This window comes from Trachurus trachurus (assembly GCF_905171665.1).
Source record: "Trachurus trachurus genome assembly, chromosome: 13".
Taxonomy (NCBI): Eukaryota; Metazoa; Chordata; class Actinopteri; order Carangiformes; family Carangidae; genus Trachurus; species Trachurus trachurus.
The window spans coordinates 33,734,651-33,753,620 of record NC_139892.1 but is presented as its reverse complement, the minus strand read 5'-3'; the positions used below and the strand labels follow the sequence as shown (position 1 = coordinate 33,753,620).

Genomic DNA, 18,970 nt, shown 5'->3' with positions numbered 1-18,970 from the left:
CTTTCTTCTCATGCTCTAGTCCCCTCCCCTCTCACATGACGCGTTTCCTACTGTGACGTTGTTCCAAGTTTCGCCTATCTGTATAAGTTCTCTCATCAAACCTTTTTCCTCTTTCCACACTGAGTGTACAGTGCTGTACAAGGCTCCCGCTAAAGAAAGGAGAAGCAGTCAGAAATTCCCCTTTCACTTAAAAAAAAAGAATTAAGAAAGATGGGCATTTTAGTAAGCACTTTTCATTTTTTAGTTTCCAAACTGCAAACATGTAGTTTGAACCAGTAACAGATATATGGGAGTCTTGATTAGCCTCTGTTTAGTTTTGACTTATAAAATTACGCATATATTTTCCTGTCAGCCTGTGGTTGTCAGTTGCGGTGGTCTGCATGAGAGGTGTTTTTTGTAAAGCAGTGGTAGACATGGCTGTGTGAAGAACAGCCATAGCTACAGGAATAATCTGTGTGAATATTTTATTCATAATAACAGTATTAATAATCATTATTATAATTATTTGATGTAGCTGATTTATGGTAGGCTATTGAGTATGCAGCTGAATGTTATTCTACCTAAGTGTTGAATGAGTTGAGTCCTGTCTTGTGCAGTGTATTGATGATTGGTTTGTATGTCTAATCTATGTAATGTATGCTGTTTTAATCGCCTTTTTGCTAATTACTCTTTTTTTTCTTTTTCTTAAGAATACATTGCATGGATTAATGTTTAATCTATGCAATGTATGCTGTTTTAATTGCTTTTATTTATGTCTATTTCCATCTAGCGAAGGGACTGCCGATGAAAACAAGCCCTCAGCTAATTCGGGCACATTTACCGGTACTTTCTATTCAGAAATGTTGATCAATGTGCACTGTCCCTTTTTTAAAATAAAGAATTTGAATTTGAATAAGTATAAACAATCAAAAGTCACTTGATATTTTGGCCAACATAATATACAGTATAGCCGGTGCATATTCTCATTTGCCCAGGTCATAGTATTTCAAAGGAGGTTAAATCGAAAGCAACTGGACTTAGTTATTTGTCTAGGAAATCCTTCCTAGACAAATAACTAAGTCCAGTTGCTTTCGATTTAACCTCCTTTGAAATATACAGTATAAGTTTATGTAGGCCTACATCATAGACTTTTAATGCCAACATCACCCTATGTATTATGAGCCCAGCATGCAGGTTATTAGGCTAGACTTTACTTTTATGTTGTGACTGAAAATTAAAGTTAACACTCAAGTGCAACTGAATTCATGACCTTTACAAAGGTCTCTCAGCTTGAAGGGACTATCTGACTGATCTGTTCTCCCACCAAACCGCAATGACTGTTGACTCTTATCTCCAAACCTCACCATACTTGTGAACCCACTATCACATTTCCACAGATTCAGATTTCAGAAGAAAGATATGGGTTGATGTATCTACGTATATGATATAATGTCACTGTTGGTGGATATGGAACACATTAGTGGAGTTTTTAAATATATATTCTCTTGTCACTTATTTAAATGTTAATTCTTAGAGAGGCCACCCTCTAAGAAATGTAATTTCGTTCACTGACTATCAGTATTTCCATTACAACCAACACACAAAAAATCTGTCTTGAACAAGCTACAAGAACATAAACATTTGAACTTCCTTGTTGCGTCTGTTGAATAATCTGCCATGGTGACTGTGCAACAGGATGGATTTATAACAAAATTGCCCTAAAATGAGACATGATTATTGTATAATCAAATAAATGATCTCAGCCTTCTTCTAGGCTAGGGTTTTGTTTTTCATGACTAATCTTAATGACTCAATGCAATGTTTACATTCTTAAAGTTCATTTATCTCACCAAAAGAAGTACTGCTTTTTTCATGCGAAGCCAACCGCATCTCTGTTTAACCACTGAATAAAGGTTTGTTTTTTCTTAAGATTAGTTTCAACTCAGGGAAACTGTTTAAATTCTGAGAAAGCACATTCAACTTAATTGTCGCCAAATGTTATCGAACCAATTCCCCTTTCTGTTTCACACCTCTTTTTTCACATGTGACTGTTTTAAGTTTTGGTTCCTGGTAAACTGAGACATTTGTTAATAACATGTTTGGGTTTCTGTGTATAGCAGATGGGCAGAGAACAACTGTGTGAACATGAAGTGTGAGAGTTTTGACTAAATGTCAGAGATCAACTTCAGGGGTGTGTGTGTGTGTGTGTGTGTGTGTGTGTGTGTGTGTGTGTGTGTGTGTGTGTGTGTGTGTGTGTGTGTGTGTGTGTGTATGTGTGTGTGGTGGGGGGGTGCGGGGACTTTTCTATCATTCATTAGTCATTTATGACTACCTGCATGTGGGATGAGACTTGTTGTAATATCGCCCTCTAGTGGTGTGTTAAGGTACACATTTTCACAGTGAGTGTCAGTGATGAAAACATCGAGACGGAGCCACACAAGATGTTATCTGACATCGAAGGCCTTTACCACCAATACTGTTTATGGATGTGCTTTATCTGCTTAATATTCTAGGTTACATACTCCAGGGACAGTTTACCTTTTCTTATGTAATCATGTAGAGTTGTATCAAAGATGAAACATGAAGAGAACGAGGGGCTGTCACGCCACAAAGCTTCTCATTTAGGTTTAAATCTAGGGCAGTGTTGTTATGTGGAATAGGCCCCAGACCACAAAACCACAGTGATACCCTGTGTTCATAATACGCACATGAGCATCTGAGTAGAGACAGTTTCTCCTTATCGTGTGTGCAGCAGCCAACACTTCCTGATAACTCCTTCATAGTGTGATAGGATGAAAGATGCAGGACGCTGGGAACCAGACCTACTGTAAACACTAGACACCTTACAAAGGAAGAGATTACAAAGCATCAGCATTTGGTATCTTGATAGAAATCTGATGAAGGTAGCTCTGAAAGTTTCCTGAAAGAACATCTGTGCAGTAACAGTATCATTAAAGGAGCGGAAGGACAGAGTTTAAAGAAAACTCTCAAAAAGTATATGACAAAGCTCTTCCGGTTATTTAACCTGCTAACAAGAAGACCGAGGTGTAAAGTTTATCTTATGATGCAATGGGCTCTTTGCACAGCTCCACTACTTCCTGAACTTAATGCTGCTCCTTTGTTTCCTGTCTTACATTATTGGACAAACTGATTAATCCAGGTGTGTCTGACCATTGTGATTACTCAGGCACACCTGGATTAATCAGCTTGTCCAATAATGTAAGACAGGAAACAAAGGAGCAGCATTAAGTTCAGGAAGTAGTGGAGCTGTGCAAAGAGCCCATTCCACATGAAAACCATTCAGTCTTGGCACTTAAAAAAAAAAATTCTCAGTTGAGGGGAGGCCATTTTGGTTCAGGTCCCTGTGACAGCTCAGCTGGTGTCATTTGAGCCATATGGAGCTTCACACCGTGAAAGAAGTGCTAGCGGCCTCTTGCTGCCACCAAACTGGTCTGGCAGGTGAGAATCTGGTGCACTGGGCACGCCCGTCTCTGTGAGGTCAAGAAAGAAGGCTTAGAGAGTGATGGTGGTTACAAGTGGGAGGTGTCAGGGAGGGAGGGAGGGGGGAAGGTAGCTCTACCTGTTACTGCTTGGATGATAGTCAGTGACAAATGCACAGTCAAGAAGAAAGGAGACAAGAAGTAAAGGGAAAGAAGAATAGAGGTGTTACATGTGGTGTCCCCGTGCCCTGACCGCTGCTCTGTGACTGACTAAACACCTGGATGTGAGAAAGGATCCACCTTCCTGCTTTTTACCTCCAGTCTCCACGCTCTGCTGCCCCGAGTCCGATGGCAAAACATGACCCGGTACGTTCTTACTGTGTTTTTCTCCTGCTCTTCTAACAACAACAACAACAACAGCAACAACAAAGAAAGAACCTCCCTCCTCTTGTGTTGTGTTGGTTTCTTCAACCTTCCTTCGATCAATAGTCAGGCTTCCTTCCCTCATCAATACTCACCTGTCTCTCAGATTCCTGTTGATCTGCTTTTCTGTTTGCTGGTTGCATTGTGTTGTCGGTAAACCTACGTGGTCTCCAGAAGGTTGAGGAGCGCTGTTTGGTGCAGGGACAACAGAATGACTTTAGAGGTTGTATTTGTTTCAGTTTCTCCTGAAAGCAGGTTTGGAAGGATGGATTGATTATAGATCAATTAAGTGTTCAAGTGTTGTTTTAAGGATTGTGTTGCTACAGATGTTCTGTCTTTACAGTAGCCTCTAACAGGCAACATTTTACAAAAGTCACTCTTGGAAAATCTTTAGGTTTTGTATCTGTTTTGTTGTAGTAACCACATGTCTTCACACCATCAAGTTTGCAAATTTTGTTTTAAAACAATCCATGTTTTCAGATTATGTTTAAGTTTAGGAAACTTATTAAACTAAAAACAGATCTTTCTATCTCTTTTGTCCTTAATGTTCAATGTATGTAAAAGGAAAAAAAGTTTGAACTTTTCTTATCCAGATTTAAGACAAAGGGTGATGGATGTTGTACCTACTGATTGTCAAGTCTTCTGAGACAATCTAGTGATTTATTTACATCCCTACAGCTCAGGTATTGAAACATACAGGAACCATTTCACGTCAGGGGGCTTTGTAACTTAATATTATCATGCCTATTGTTAGAATCAAACAATAGCTTTTAAATGCCATGTGAACCTCTAATCTTTTAATGTTTTTCTAACATTTTACCAAGACAATGGCTGATAGTTTGATGGGCCAATAATGGCAAACCATGCAATATGATCCTCCTCTAGAGGGAAATATGATGGACCTGCTCCTCCACATATTTCAGCCCAACCATTTTACTTGAATCAAGTGGGGTGAATGTCGCCCATAGGTGTATTTTGAAACTTAACCAGCATCCTATAGAAATGGTCTTATGAAACACCTTTTGTGGCGAGGCCATCCCTTTCTTTTTTTTGGACAAAGTGTCCCCCCCCCCCCAGTTAATGAATGTGTGATGTGTCATGAAGGGTCCCATCCGCTGCTCTTAGCTTAACATAGCACCTAGACTGGAAACGGGGCAGAAACAGCTTGTCTGACTGTCATAAAAGTAATAAAACCTACCAGAACCTCTGAAGCTCAGTAAACAACATGTTTTATTATTTGTTGTGTCTCTGTGCCTTCAATAAGTTATTACATATGAATAAGTGACCTATACAAAAGCTGATAGGTCGATTTCTTTGCAGAGCCAGGCTTTCTGCCTGCCGTGTTTTCATTTTTTGTGTCAAGTTAAGCTATGCCGCATCAATATTTCCATCTTTTTCTCAGCAATACCGAAAAAAAGACAAAAAAAGAATTGATTCTGTTATATTGTCACTTTTAATGCAACCATGTAAAAACTTTGGTAGCTACCTCATTGAATCCTGTATGATTCGTCATAATCGTTTTTTTTTTTTTTTTTTTTTTTTGTTTACAGTAGGCAAACTTAATATTCGGGGAAGCAGGAAGAGAAAGTGGAAACTATTCAATACAAGTTTTGCAAGTCACTGTCAGTAAAACAAAGCCAAAAGGAATCATTGGTATTAGAGGCCATTTTTATAACCAGGAAGAGTCAGCTGATTTATGTACCTGAGTCATTTGCAGTCGGGTCAGGTCAGGGCATAGCCTTAGCAAATTGAGTAAAAGAACATTTGAGACTGCTTCAAATCAAGACTTTGGATTTGGTTGCCTTCCTTTTCCTATGCTACCTCTCTTGTGAGCAGATGTTAACCTACCTGCAAACCCCTCAAAATAAAATAAAAATCCAAACACTGATTAAGTCCTTTGTATGAAATACCTGATATGGCCACTCAAAAAAAGCAGTGGAGGTAGCACAAAAAGAATGAGGAAATGGGCTGTTAAAACTTGATCTTTTAGACTCTGTTGCCAGGATACATCACTTGTGTCTTTGTGTGTGAGGTTGTTACCCAGGTGTGGATTTAAGACATAGACTTGTGTTAGGACCACATGAGAGACAATGGGCTACGTGCTCAGTCTTGGCAACCAAAAACATACTGAGTTATTGGCTTCACTATCTACTATCCACTGATACCATTATATCTATTAAATATAGCAGTGTGCTTTATTTCCCAAGGTAAACGATGACAAAGTAGCGGAAAGAGTTGATTTTAACTATGCCAACCTCTTGTTGGTTATTTTATTCTCCCTTCACCTTTTGTGTCTTTTCTCCACAGAATGACCCCCCTCCTCCTTACTACTCTGTTGGCCTGCACACCCAGCCCCCCCTCAAGTCCTATGAGGAGGTGGTGTATGGTGTGGGTCCAGGCCTGACGCCCCCCAGCCATCCACATTACATCCCTCAGTATCCGCCTCCGGTGGTGGTTCACCAAGTCACACAGCCAGGTATGCGTGAGTGATATCCCGCATCTTTCTGAGAATTTTGCAAAACAATTAAGTCGCTTCAGACACGATCAGTTTGTGTTTGTGTACATACGTTTGTGTTCAGCCCCCAGGAGTAAGAGCAGGAGATGCTGTCGGAATAACGCCCAGTGTTATGGAGGGTCAGGGGGAATCTTACTTTTGCTTGGTCTGCTGGCACTGGCCATCTGGCTCGGAGGTACAGTGTGTTTATTTATACTATTTATACTATATTGATTTGCTGTTCTGATTTATTCATAACTGTTGCAAGTGCATGAATAGTATAGGCTATGTTTCTTGTGTTCTTGTGGGCCCTTTACTTTTTAAAGATATAGCTAACCATGTAATGTTAAAACACCCTACATCACATATAGATTTGATGTAGGAATGAATAAAACATCATTAAAGGTGATTTATTCATTCATGTTCTTAAATCATGTCAGGATTTGACATTAGTTAACTATAACAATAACAATGCACAGTGTAGTAGGCCTACCTCTGGTTAACCATTGTGCTCCAACACAACAGTTCGCTATGGCACCAGGGTGGCAACAGTGGCCGTTTACAATGAGTACAATGATGACAGAACCGAAGATCTGATGCCAACTTTCGACACCTGCCCGAACAATACTATCCAGTGTGATGGAGTAGTAGACTGCAAGCTGGGCAGTGATGAAAATAGTTGTGGTAAGTTGGCACAACCACACACAAAGGCCTAATCAGAACCAGACTAATGCAAGGACACGTGGTGGGGATGGATGGGTGATACACTTGACATCCAAAAGGATACACTCAAACAGGGGAGATGAGTTCTCAAACATAGATTTGTCAATGGGGATAATCATGTATGGCAGGCACTTGTAGTTAGTGTAATAGCCCAACACTAATTACATCATCAGTCACTACATCTTTGTAGCACTTATTGAGCAAGAAGTAGAAAGTGGATCAAATTAGACAGCATAATTCAACTTTAATTTCAGTACCAAGAATAATGTAATGTGATAGGAGGAAACAGGAAAGAAACTGCACAAAGCAGCAGCATTCATGCATTTATTTTTATTATTTCACATTTGATTTTTACTGTAAGTGTAGCAGCGCAGAGGCCAAAGTCTCCACATTGCAGTCACATTGTGTTGTGTGTCTAAGTGATCTTCTGTGTTTGTCTGTTAATTGTTTTCCACCAGTGAGGTTTGGTGAGGGCAACAGTCTGCAGGTCAGGACATCTGAAGATGGCCGCTTCCTACCAGTGTGCTACGAAGGCTGGGACCAGAAACGATCAGAACAGACCTGCGCTCAGCTGGGGTTCAGAAAGTAAAGAAATCACCATTTGAGTTTAAGCTCTTTAGACCCCAGTTATGCTTGATTACATCCATGGAGAGGTCTGAGATTAGGAGCAGCAGTAAATGCTAAAAAAAAAAAAAAAAAAAAAATTTGGATTGGCACCTTTGGATCGAAATCATTATCACCATTCCCTATCATCAGTCAGAGTTGGCTCTGTTTTCATGAAGGAGTGATTTAGCTTGTTATTTTTCCAGACCCACTTTCCAATATAGGCTTCTATCTTCAACCTGTGATTCACCCACTGAGATCCATCTAATTTCTCCTCACCTACTGATGTGTGTTTATGGCTGAATTGATTCTCCACAGCTCTCTCTGGAGTGTGACAGAGCCAGAATGAGTTTTCAGACCCCATCAGGCATTGTTTTCACAAAAATGGTGTTTGTACGTGCAAGTTTATCTCTTCGACTTTTTGAACTGCCCTTCTCTCTATCTCCAGGTCTTATCTCACCCAAGCGGTGGAATCCCAGACCCAGTCCATTGGTTTAACACCAACCAGCACATCATCATCACCGTCATCATCATTTATCCAGGGTGCTGTACAAGTCAGGTACAGAATCAAGTCCTTTTTCCTCACCTGTTTCCTACACAGCTCAGACATCAGTCGATGCTGAAATTAAATGTGCACAATTTCAAAGGTGAGCATCGTTTTATGTGTTCATGTTTATTAACATGCTTTCCTCATTCCTGGCTTTACACAGTTCCTCCTGTCCATCCCAGGAAACCGTCTCCCTGCAGTGTGTGGGTAAGGAGCCTCCATCTGTTCCTACAGTCATGTGTCCCACACCTTTACACATGAGCTCTCTCTTTCTCTCTGTCTCCCTCACTAAAAACACAGCGCCAATAACTGTGCATCTTCCCAACAACAGAAAAACATGAGTATATATATATCAATTGACACTAATGTAGCATGCTTTGAATTTTAGATGTGAGTTGGATAATATTTCATTTCAATAATGAGAAAACCAGACCAGATTCAAGATATTGAATACAGTCTGGTCGAGACAGTCCTGACCTGTAGGATCTACAGTCTCTCTATCACCTATCTCTCCCCACATGGTGCTGTGTTGAGCTCAGTGTGTGTTTTTGTGGGTGTGATGAGTGATGAGGTCATTTGTGAGTTGAAAATTAAACATTTTCTCTTGATCATTGATTGGGAAAACACAATTCTAGAGATGAATAACAAAATACAATTATTCCATCACCACTATGTCACTGTAAGTCATTGATCCATAGTCACACTATAATCCATTGTCTTTCCCAGACTGTGGGCAGCAGCAGTCTACGTCCCGGATCATTGGGGGCAGCATAGCTGAGACAGGTCAGTGGCCTTGGCAGTTGTCGCTCCACTTCAGAGGATCCCATGTCTGTGGTGCAGTCCTCATCTCTCCTGATTTTGCGGTGACTGCCGCCCACTGCTTCCCAAGGTGACTGATAGAAAATGTATCTTAGCACACTTTTATCACATTTTAGGGTTTTTCATGTTTTTTTTTTGTTTTTTTTTTCTATACTGGAACAGTCTGTTTTATTCTTGCAAAATATTTCATACATAGTAACAGTAGAAAGATACTTTGTTCAGCTCCAGTCTGCAGTGCTGAATTGATTTTATGCTGAATATTTTGGCATCAATGTCAAATCAGGTTCCACTGAATGGTCTTTTTTTTTTCTTTTTTTACCAAAGCAAATCTATGGCTGCCCCAACACAGTGGAAAGTGTATGCTGGTGTGGTGTCTCAGAACAATCTACCTCAGCCTTACCTGATTGAAAGGATCCTGCTCAACGAGAATTACAACAGCAAGACTAATGACCAAGACGTCGCTCTGCTCAAATTTACATCTCCGATTGTTTTCAACGGTCAGTTCACTTAATCAAATGAAATGTTTTCAAAACAGTTGCAGATATTCATTAAGAGACAGGCAGTGGGGAGTTATTCATTTATGTTGCCCTTTACTGTTCTTAAATACACTGTATAAACACTGTTTCATTCTACTCTCATACATGAGGCTGTGGGCAGAATTTCTCTCACAACAACAGCTCTTATTGTAGTTGTCATGATTGAAATCACAATCAGCGAAGGTGTTTCAGTATGATTACCTCCCTCCTTGAACATATAAGAGCCATTTAAGAGCTGTTTCTGCTGGGAGGGAGAAGCCTGTGTTCATAAGCAGTATGTAGTAGGCTATGGCAAGTTGTTTAACTGAATGGCTTGAAAGACAGGCCTGCTGATACAGTAATCAGAGTTTGAGAGTCTGTGTCAATCAGTGTTCACTTTGCTGCCCAAACATTTTATAAATTCCAGGAATTTCTATTGCTCTGTGTGTGCACTACCATTTTGAAAACCAATTGTGTGCTTTCGAAAGAAAAATACCTTTTTTTTCTTTTTCTTTTTATTAATCCAGATAAAGTTCAACCAGTTTGTCTGCCAACCACTGGGCAGAAAATTCCCTCTGGACAGAAATGCTGGACCACAGGCTTTGGAACCACTGAGGCAGGATCAGGTATGATGGGACATGGAGCCGCCAAGCTTGTTTATTTTGTCAGATCTACATTAGCTGCCACTTTAGCAGAAAGATATGATTAGGTTTGAATCTAATTAGATCAGATGTGCACATTTCCCCCATTCTTTCAAAAACACTGTCTTTTTGTGGGTAACGAAACTGCTTTTTTTTTTTTTTTTTCTTTTTTTTTTAAACATCCTTGGGGCAAAAACGCAGTATCAGCTGTAACACTGGATCTGGTACCCAAATTTAGGTCAAAAGGCAGGATTACAATTGACAAGAAGAATGTAGTCAGACAAGGCACAAACTAATCCAGAGGGCTGTACAACATTCAGGCAGATAGTCATCAGAAGAAGCACAGACCGACAGAACACAGCACAGTATCTCTGAACCACCTAAGGGATGCTAATGTCTGCCTTGTATAAACCAAAGCCGATTGCAAATAAGAGGGTTAGGCCTATGACACATAGGCTACAGTACAAAGGCTGATGCAAACTGCAGAATGAGATGGAATATAGATAGAAGTCAGACTCCACAATTAATCATAACCTGGCAACACCATGACATGACAGCAGTTGCCACGGTAGAGACAAACAGAGATAAACCCAGTTTTAACGTCTAAAACATATTCAACCACTATTTCGACATAATTCAGAGTCTTGTAAGAAAAAACAAAGGAGCACATTGTTTTCTCTCAATACAGGCACTGCCTCTAAGAACCTGATGGAGGTGACCGTGGACATCATCGATACAAGGGTGTGCAACAGCCCCAGTGTGTATGGAAGCGCTGTGACCAGGAACATGATCTGTGCTGGAGACCTGGCAGGAGGCAAAGACTCATGTCAGGTGAAGGGAGATGTTTGTGGTAGTTAAATGGAAACTGATGCTGGTGCTTTTAGGGGCCAAGCAAACTTCGGAGGAAAACGTGTAAATGAAGTATGAACTGTGTTTTCCAGGGGGACAGCGGTGGACCTCTGGTATGTCAGGGAGACAGCCGCTGGTACCTGGTGGGGATCACGAGCTGGGGAGCTGGCTGCGGTGAAAAAAACAAGCCAGGCGTTTATACCAGAGTCAGTAGCATTCTGCCCTGGATCTACAGAAAACTACAGGTAAAATAGAGCAAAGAAGAAGCATTGGAGGCTGTGTTTGTTGTTAAGCTGGATGTAAGAGCAAGTCAAAAATTGGATGAGCCAAAATTTCCTTCAGTTAAATCAAGAAAAAAACTGAGGTCATTGTTTTTGGCAATGAAGAGAAGAGGGTTGCTGTCAGTAAACACCTTGAGTCACTGTCTTTTAGAAACTAAAGACCAAGTCCGAAACCTTGGCGTGCTGATAGACTCAGATCTGACCTTCAACTGCCATATCAAATCAGTCACCAAATCAGCCTTTTATCAACTTAAGAACATATTCAGAATTAAGGGTTTCATGTCTCAAACTGATCAGGAGAAGCTGGTTCATGCTTTTATCTCCAGTAGACTCGACTACTGTAACGGTCTTCTGACTGGTCTCCCCCCAAAAAGTATCACAAACAGCTGCAGCTCATTCAGAACGCTGCAGCTCGAGTTTTAACCAGAACAAAGAGATCAGATCACATCACCCCAGTTCTTAAGACCTTACATTGGCTCCCAGTCAGCTACAGAATAGATTTCAAAGTTCTGCTACTGGTTTACAAATCACTGAATGGTCTACTTTAAACTTTATCTATTTTTCTTTTATTTTACTTTTATTTGCTCTTGCTTTAACTCTGTTTTTAGTGTTTGTTTGTTTTTATTCTGTTTTATGCTTCTCTTTTTTTTTTTTTTAATGTTTTGTCTTTATGTAAAGCACAATGAGTTACCTTGGTATGAAATGCGCTATATACTGTATATAAAGATGCCTTGCCTTGCCTTGCCTTGCCTTGCCTAATGTAGACTAGACTGTGAGTCACCGCCTGACACCATGTAAACCTCTTCCTGTTTCCTCATACAGGAAGCGAAGTGATGTCGCCTGGTCTCCTGCGGGTGCGTTGCTCCAACCCCCCACCCCCTTGCACTATGAAGTCGTCTTGGGGAGATGGATGAACCTTTTGCACAGATGAAAGGATTGATAAGATGAAGCTGTGGACAGAAAGACAGACAGATGAAAGGTTGGGGGAACGGCGGCACGACGCTGGACACATGACCTCTGTCTTGGTGTCCTGCATTATCTACAGTATACTCATCCTCTGTCACATGACTGTTCTGTGTATTAATGCACGCTAATCAATGCAACGACTTCACTCTTGCATTTTTCACAAATTTTCTTTTCTTTGTTTCTTTCTACTCATGTTTACTTGCAGCATTTGTTGATGAAGCTTGAAAGACGGCTGGCCCTGTGATCTGTTTTTTTGAATTGGTTTGAATGATACTCTTATAACAGATGATTTATGATTGTAGAGGTGTGTTTTTTTCCTCAGGGACACATCTCAGGCTTTTCTAATGTCAACTGTTTTTTTTTTTTTTACCATATAAATATAAAAAAGACACTTTATACATTCACTTAATGAAGGAAGCAGTGTGACCTTTGATCCCCCCCTAGACACCCTTATTGAGCTGGCACTCTTGTTCCGTGCACCTAACAGTCCTTTTATACTCACACTGTGATTTTTTTTTTTTTTTCATTAATTGTTATTCTTACGTTGTGTGTCAAGGTGTGCGTCATCTGTGTCATATTTATGCGGCTTGTGTGTGGGATCACTGAGCACACAGAAGAAGAAATAAAGATGAAGGAAAATCCTTTATTGTTATTATTATGATTATTATTAATATTATTATTATGGCCGTTGATTGATCATAGAGTAAATCCAGACTGTCAGTCACACATGAGGCTGGAATAATACTGCATTGAGGGGTCTGTGATGGGTTTGGGTTTGTGTGTGTAAGAGGGAGAAAGAGAGAGAGGGAGTGATAGAGAAAGAGAGAGAGAGAGAGGGAGATAAAGGGTTCAACGCACTAAATAAACAGTCACTCCAGGAGTCACACTGTTATACATCACTTCTATTTTCCCAGGACAAGTAGATGTGCAAAGTGTGCCTATATTGACAGATGAGAATATCTGGAAGTGTGAGAGAAGCTGATTGATTTTGGTGGTTGGATATCAGTTGGATGGCTAACGGGTCCGCTGGAGAAACAAGAGGTAAGTTGACAAAGCGCGCACGTATGATGTGTGTCAGATGATGTTATTGTTGTTTTCTCCTGTACATGACTGGCAGGTGGGGGTTGTAAACGCCGTGAGATATGGACTGGAAGAGAAGGCTAATATCAGCAGGCTGATTGGAAAATAACCATAGTCTAATTTAAATAAAATTAATCATTTAATTAAGGATTGTCACGGAATCACGCTTGTGGGAGAAATCACTGAACAGTCAGTGTTTGCAATATTTCGCCTACATGATCCTGCATATGGTTTCATCAATTTGCACAGACGCTGTTTGTAACGCTGGGCTACTTAATGGTTATTTATCAGTGGTAATGTAACATGAGGGTGTGTCAGCTCTGGCACTGATCACTGTAACCCACTGGTTGCGCGGTAAAAACACATTTGCCACAACAGATTGACTCCCTTTGACGTGTGTCTTTTTATTTTGCCTTATTAGGTGGGGGAAAAAAAATCAGATGTCATGTATGATGTCATTGCTTTTATTGTAAACGAGTAGTTGGCTCTCAGTGAGGAGGGAAACCACAAGGCGGATGCTGGCTCTCTCCTCCTCAGCTCCATCAGACGATCCACAGGTTGAGGAGACGCAAAAGTGGATGAATGCGCGCACGTCGCCCGTAGGGTGTAGGAATTATTTGTCGCACCTGCTTTACTATATTATTCTGAGGTGATCGTGTCGTGTCGTGCCATGCTCGCTGTGCAGTTGACACCATAATGGAGAGGTTATCAGTGCGTTTATTGAGCGCTCTCTTTGTCGTGCGCGACGACTCATAAATAGCTACAAGCTGCCGGGAATCAGCACCGCGCATTTATTCAGCCCTAAAATGTGTGTGTGGCGGTTCATCGCAGAAACGGACTGTATGTATTCCGACCGACCACAAAGCCTGGTGCCACACCCAGTTTCTCCCGGTACTGTTGCTGTAGCTGGACTCCGGTTTTCACCATCTTATCCAGTTCCCCGTTAGGCGCCACAATTTTGCAGCCGCAGACAGTTACCATAGAGATAACTGGACAGTATGGGACGACGCACGTTGTTGTCATGGTGATGTAACATCATTATGATGGCAGATAGCCTATAGACTAGGATATAGCGACCTGTGGCGTGACCTATTTATCTGCCCTACATTTTTCTTCATAGGAAAATTGAGTTGAGTTTTAAATTCATTTATATACTAATGGTCAACCCATTATAACATATAAAACCTTGCACACACAAATTAAAACAAATACCCAACCAGACAGATATACAGTCTATCAGAGAGACAGACAAGTGTAGTAGCTAGATCCTGAAACACACTTAAGGGCCCAATTAGTGGGGTTGGTGGGTGTGGTCACATATAGGAGCACTCATATGGACTCTGGGAATCCCTGTGCTTATAGTCTGTCTATAATGACCTTGCACTCTGTATAATTCATCAGTAAAACTGCCATTTTTGGTGCTTCTGCCACAAAAGTTGGTCACATTTATTGTTACAATCTTCACTGACACAATAGCCTACATTTGCCTGATACTGAGATATCACTGATCTGATTTTTTTTAATTGATCCCTGCTGTCCTTCATCTCCCCTGCTCGTCTCATTGCTTTGACTCTCTGTTGTCTCTTTGACTGCCCACTTATGTCTTCATCTCCCTCATCAAATTTGTTTAATCGCACTTTCTGACCTTTTTCTTTTTAATATTCAGTGCATTATACTCTAGAAATGACACAATCAAACAGCAGACAGCCTTTTCTCTGTCTCCTCTCCAGTCATGCCCTTCGCCTGTACTCCCCTGTCAGACGATTTCTGTCCCCCTTCCGCTCATCCCCCATTCTCACTGTCTTCCTGTCTGCCCTTTCCTTGTCCCCACATTACAGCCTCCTTACCTGCTATTTCCTTGTCTTGCTCAAAGAGATACTGTCACCCTGCCTGCCCCTTTCCTGCCCTCTCCTCCGAAACAAATGGAAGCCTGGCGCTGGAACTTGATATCGCTAAACAATAGTTCGGATATGGTAGGATGAGGAAAGATGGAGATGAAACTGCTCAGGTGCCATGTATCATACCTGGGGAGAGAAAGGCTGGTGATGAATAGCTGCTTGATACATTACACTTGGCAGTGCCATGCTGCCAAAACCCCCTGTAAGGGTTCCCACGGGACAAGAGTGTGACACTGACCCACTAATGATTAAAAACACTTCCCGTCAAAAGAGATTCATATTGCAACCACAACAAAAGTGATATTCTTTACTGGGTTGTTATCATTATCTTTATTTATGTGTGGGGTGAAGATGCTGGTTCCAAGACTGAGGCCTGGTTTACTGGCACTGGTGTAGGCTACTGGAAAGAATGGAATAGTTGAAGAACTGTAACCAAGAATGGTTACAGTTCTCAAAAAAGGAAGAACACAACAAATAAACACATACATCATGTGAGTTATTATAAAGATATACAGACCAAACAGTTTTGGAAAACAACCTGTTGAATATTTATATTAATATTAATATTTTTTCATCACAGAGGATGACATAAGATCATTCCCAGTCTAAGTGCTAGTTTATATTCAGCATAAATCAGCTCAAGTCAGCTTTATTATTGATTTTGTACAACAAATCTGTACAACATAAGACATAAAGAGGATTTTAATAGGCTCCTCTTTCTGGTTAACGTCAATTTACATCATTGGTAATAAATGTAGTGCAAAAAGTGGTGAGAAGATGTACAAGAAATATGTGTCACCTGAAGGATGAGTTACAGTGTGGTGAGTGTGGATGTGTGTGTTTAGTCCAGACATGGTGGAGGCAGGGGATAGAGAGTTCAGCAGCCCGACAGTCTGACTGTGTGATGTATGGGTGGGGTCAGGTCACTCACCATGCTGGCTGCTCTAGATGTCCAGGAGGGAGGAGTGTTCCTGTACCTCAGGATCTTGAGATTTAAAGGTTTCAATGCAGATCATGTCAACCTGAAATCAGTCATCTTCTGCTGTTGATCCTTCCCTTGGACCAATACCAAACCATAGAGACACAACCGCCATATCATCTTAAAATGAAAGCTGCAATAATAAATAGAGAGAGGTTTTTTTTTTTTTTCAGGTTTTGATCAGTGCATAAAAGTCGGCTTCCCTTGCCTGTCAGAGGAGGAGCAGGTGTTGTGGTGTCTGCCTAATTGCTTGGCCTCTAACCTCAGACTATCTTTTGTTTCTCCAGAATCATTGGAGTTTGTCCAACAGACCATTTAACCCTGAACACTTACTCTCATATCCGTGCTATTAACAAGTCTCTTAGTGAGAGGAGACACAAAAGGGCACAGGACCTCTCTCCATCCTCCAGCCACTGGCACCTTCATCTTTCCCTACACCATTCTGCCCCTCCATTAGTCTCACTGATGGACCTATCTTTACACTGCCGGTGCTGAAGACTGTCCGGAAGAACACCCATTATTCTATATTGCTCTTGCTAAATATGGTGCCTTTGGGATCAAATGATGTTACATTTGTGAATGGCTAGAAGTAGATGCCTAATGCACAATTGCGTTTTCAATTCAGAATTAGTTTTTATTACTAGAAAGCTTTTCAATGTGCTTGTTTCTCATTGAAAACAGTTATATGGTTAGGTTGCATTTTCATCACACCAGCCACCTTTCTGTATTCATCCCACATCCTCTCAGATATATAGAGGTTTTCACTCCCGTTGGGCAGCGTGTGATGATTGTTAGTGGAGGAGGAGGGTGAAGATGGGAAAGAAAAAGGTTAAATGAGACTGTGTGAGACAAGGTGTCAGACATGGATGATGAGCACTTATACACAGAGATTGGATACTAGTTGCAAACGACTATGTATATATTTAAGTTTCAAAGCTGCAATGGCAGAGAATTGGTTAAACACATCATAAGCCTTTTTTGGCTTCCACCTCTCCTGCACAATGTTTAATTTCACTATTTTCATTGTTTATGCAGGTTATATAATGTGCACATAAAAAAAAGCACAAGCCAAATATTGTGAGCAAAGATAAATCGTATATGTTTATTCAGTTGAGCAAACAGTTTTATCAACTGAACAAGGATGGCCTACTTATTGACTGTTTCTGCGCTAAAATCTCTGTCAAAGACAAAACATAGTGTGTTTGGATGCTCAGGTAGAAGCAGGTTGATATCAAGTGCTGTAGACTTAGATCATAAACACAGCACCTGCTGTAGTATGAATCATTTTCCTGCCAGCTGTTTCTCGAGCTGGTTCTACGTTCATTAATTTGTTTGAGCTGATTTTATGTGATGTACAGTTTGGGGACAGCCGTCAATCATCACCTCTGATGTGGAAATAAAGATGTCGCTTTCAAGATGGGCAGATGTGACAGATAGGCTATGCCTCCAAAGACTATATTGTCGTAACTTATCATTCATATCTGGGTTTACTTTTTTACCAGATGGTGATAAAGCACAACTAGAAACGTTTCTGTGCAGCTGATATTAAAGTCTCCACGAGATGTAGTATTTATTAATGTTAAAAAAAAACTCTAGTAAACTGAGTACCGCAAAATTAGAAACAAGAGTAGTAGTAGTAGTTGCATTTGTTTATCAGTGGTAGAAAGCTCTAGTTTTATGCCTTTATTAGATAGTGCTATTGTAGTTGAGATAGACAGGGAGTTCAGGGAGAGTAGGAGACTGGACATGCAGAAAATGGTTAGATCAGGGGAACTCAGTGCTGGGGGCATATGAGCCCATGTGACATGTGCCCTAATCACCAAGCTATCAGGTCACTCTGACTGTGCCTCATCTCAAAAAACAAAAACAGTCCCACCTGTTCAACCTAAATGAGGTCAGTATTCTTTCAAAGGGTAGATACCATACCATTACTCTAATGCATCCTCTCCATAGTTGTTGTGCCACATTATTTCAGAGATGCCTTAGTTATGAGTGTGTGACTCAGATTCACACAAGGACTTAGAAATCCAATATACAGTACGCACCAACCAACATACAAAGAGCAGCTGGGTAGGAACGCAACAGTCTGTACCCCTGCTAATGTCTATAATGGAGTCTGTTCATATAACTGCATTATGCTCTGCACCATGCTACATCGTAGGACAGATAAACATCCAAATGGATCGATGGACATAAATGGAATCAGTCAGTCACAGAGCTGCAGAGTCAGTTCGATGGACGGAAATGAATGAAGGCATGTAGGCAGACAGATAGACAGGCAGGTGGCGCTCTCAAACAAGACAGGTAGTCTGGTTTATAACATTTGGACTCCAGAACAGTGGTTTTCAAAGTGGGGGCCGAGGCCCCCTGGGCAACCGCCTGGGGTGGTAGGGGGTCCTCAGCAAATTGGAGTGAAGATGAGAAAAAATGCAAATAACAAAATAACATCAAATGATTATATTTTGAGAATTATTATGAAACATATATTTATAGTAATATGACATATTGAAACCTTATTTGCCATCATGTTCATCTTTCTACAGTCAAAATATCATTCATGACATCATAAACTGGCAGTTTGTGCCTGACATCAAACCTCAATCTCGGTTGGTTTGTAAAAGGAGTCCCCGGGCAGAAGCTAATGCTATTTGGGGGGCCTTGGCATGGAAAAGAACCCCTGCTCTAGAAGACTGGAGACAGATGCTTCTGTAATGTGTGTATTGAGCCTAAAAT

The 18,970-nt window shown here is 40.8% G+C and overlaps 1 protein-coding gene across 1 annotated transcript; it reads left to right on the top strand.

Moving 5' to 3' along the window:
• The first annotated feature begins 3,651 nt into the window (after nucleotides 1–3,651).
• On the top strand, nucleotides 3,652–12,269 carry tmprss13a (transmembrane serine protease 13a). The gene is made up of 13 exons (XM_083985752.1): nucleotides 3,652–3,785; nucleotides 6,150–6,324; nucleotides 6,422–6,532; nucleotides 6,862–7,020; nucleotides 7,518–7,644; nucleotides 8,111–8,221; nucleotides 8,373–8,416; nucleotides 8,936–9,098; nucleotides 9,353–9,525; nucleotides 10,071–10,169; nucleotides 10,873–11,015; nucleotides 11,126–11,278; nucleotides 12,137–12,269. The coding sequence occupies exons 1-13, from the start codon at nucleotides 3,768–3,770 to the stop codon at nucleotides 12,146–12,148; spliced, it is 1,488 nt and encodes a 495-aa protein (XP_083841878.1). The 5' UTR covers nucleotides 3,652–3,767; the 3' UTR covers nucleotides 12,149–12,269.
• The last annotated feature ends 6,701 nt before the right edge of the window (nucleotides 12,270–18,970 follow it).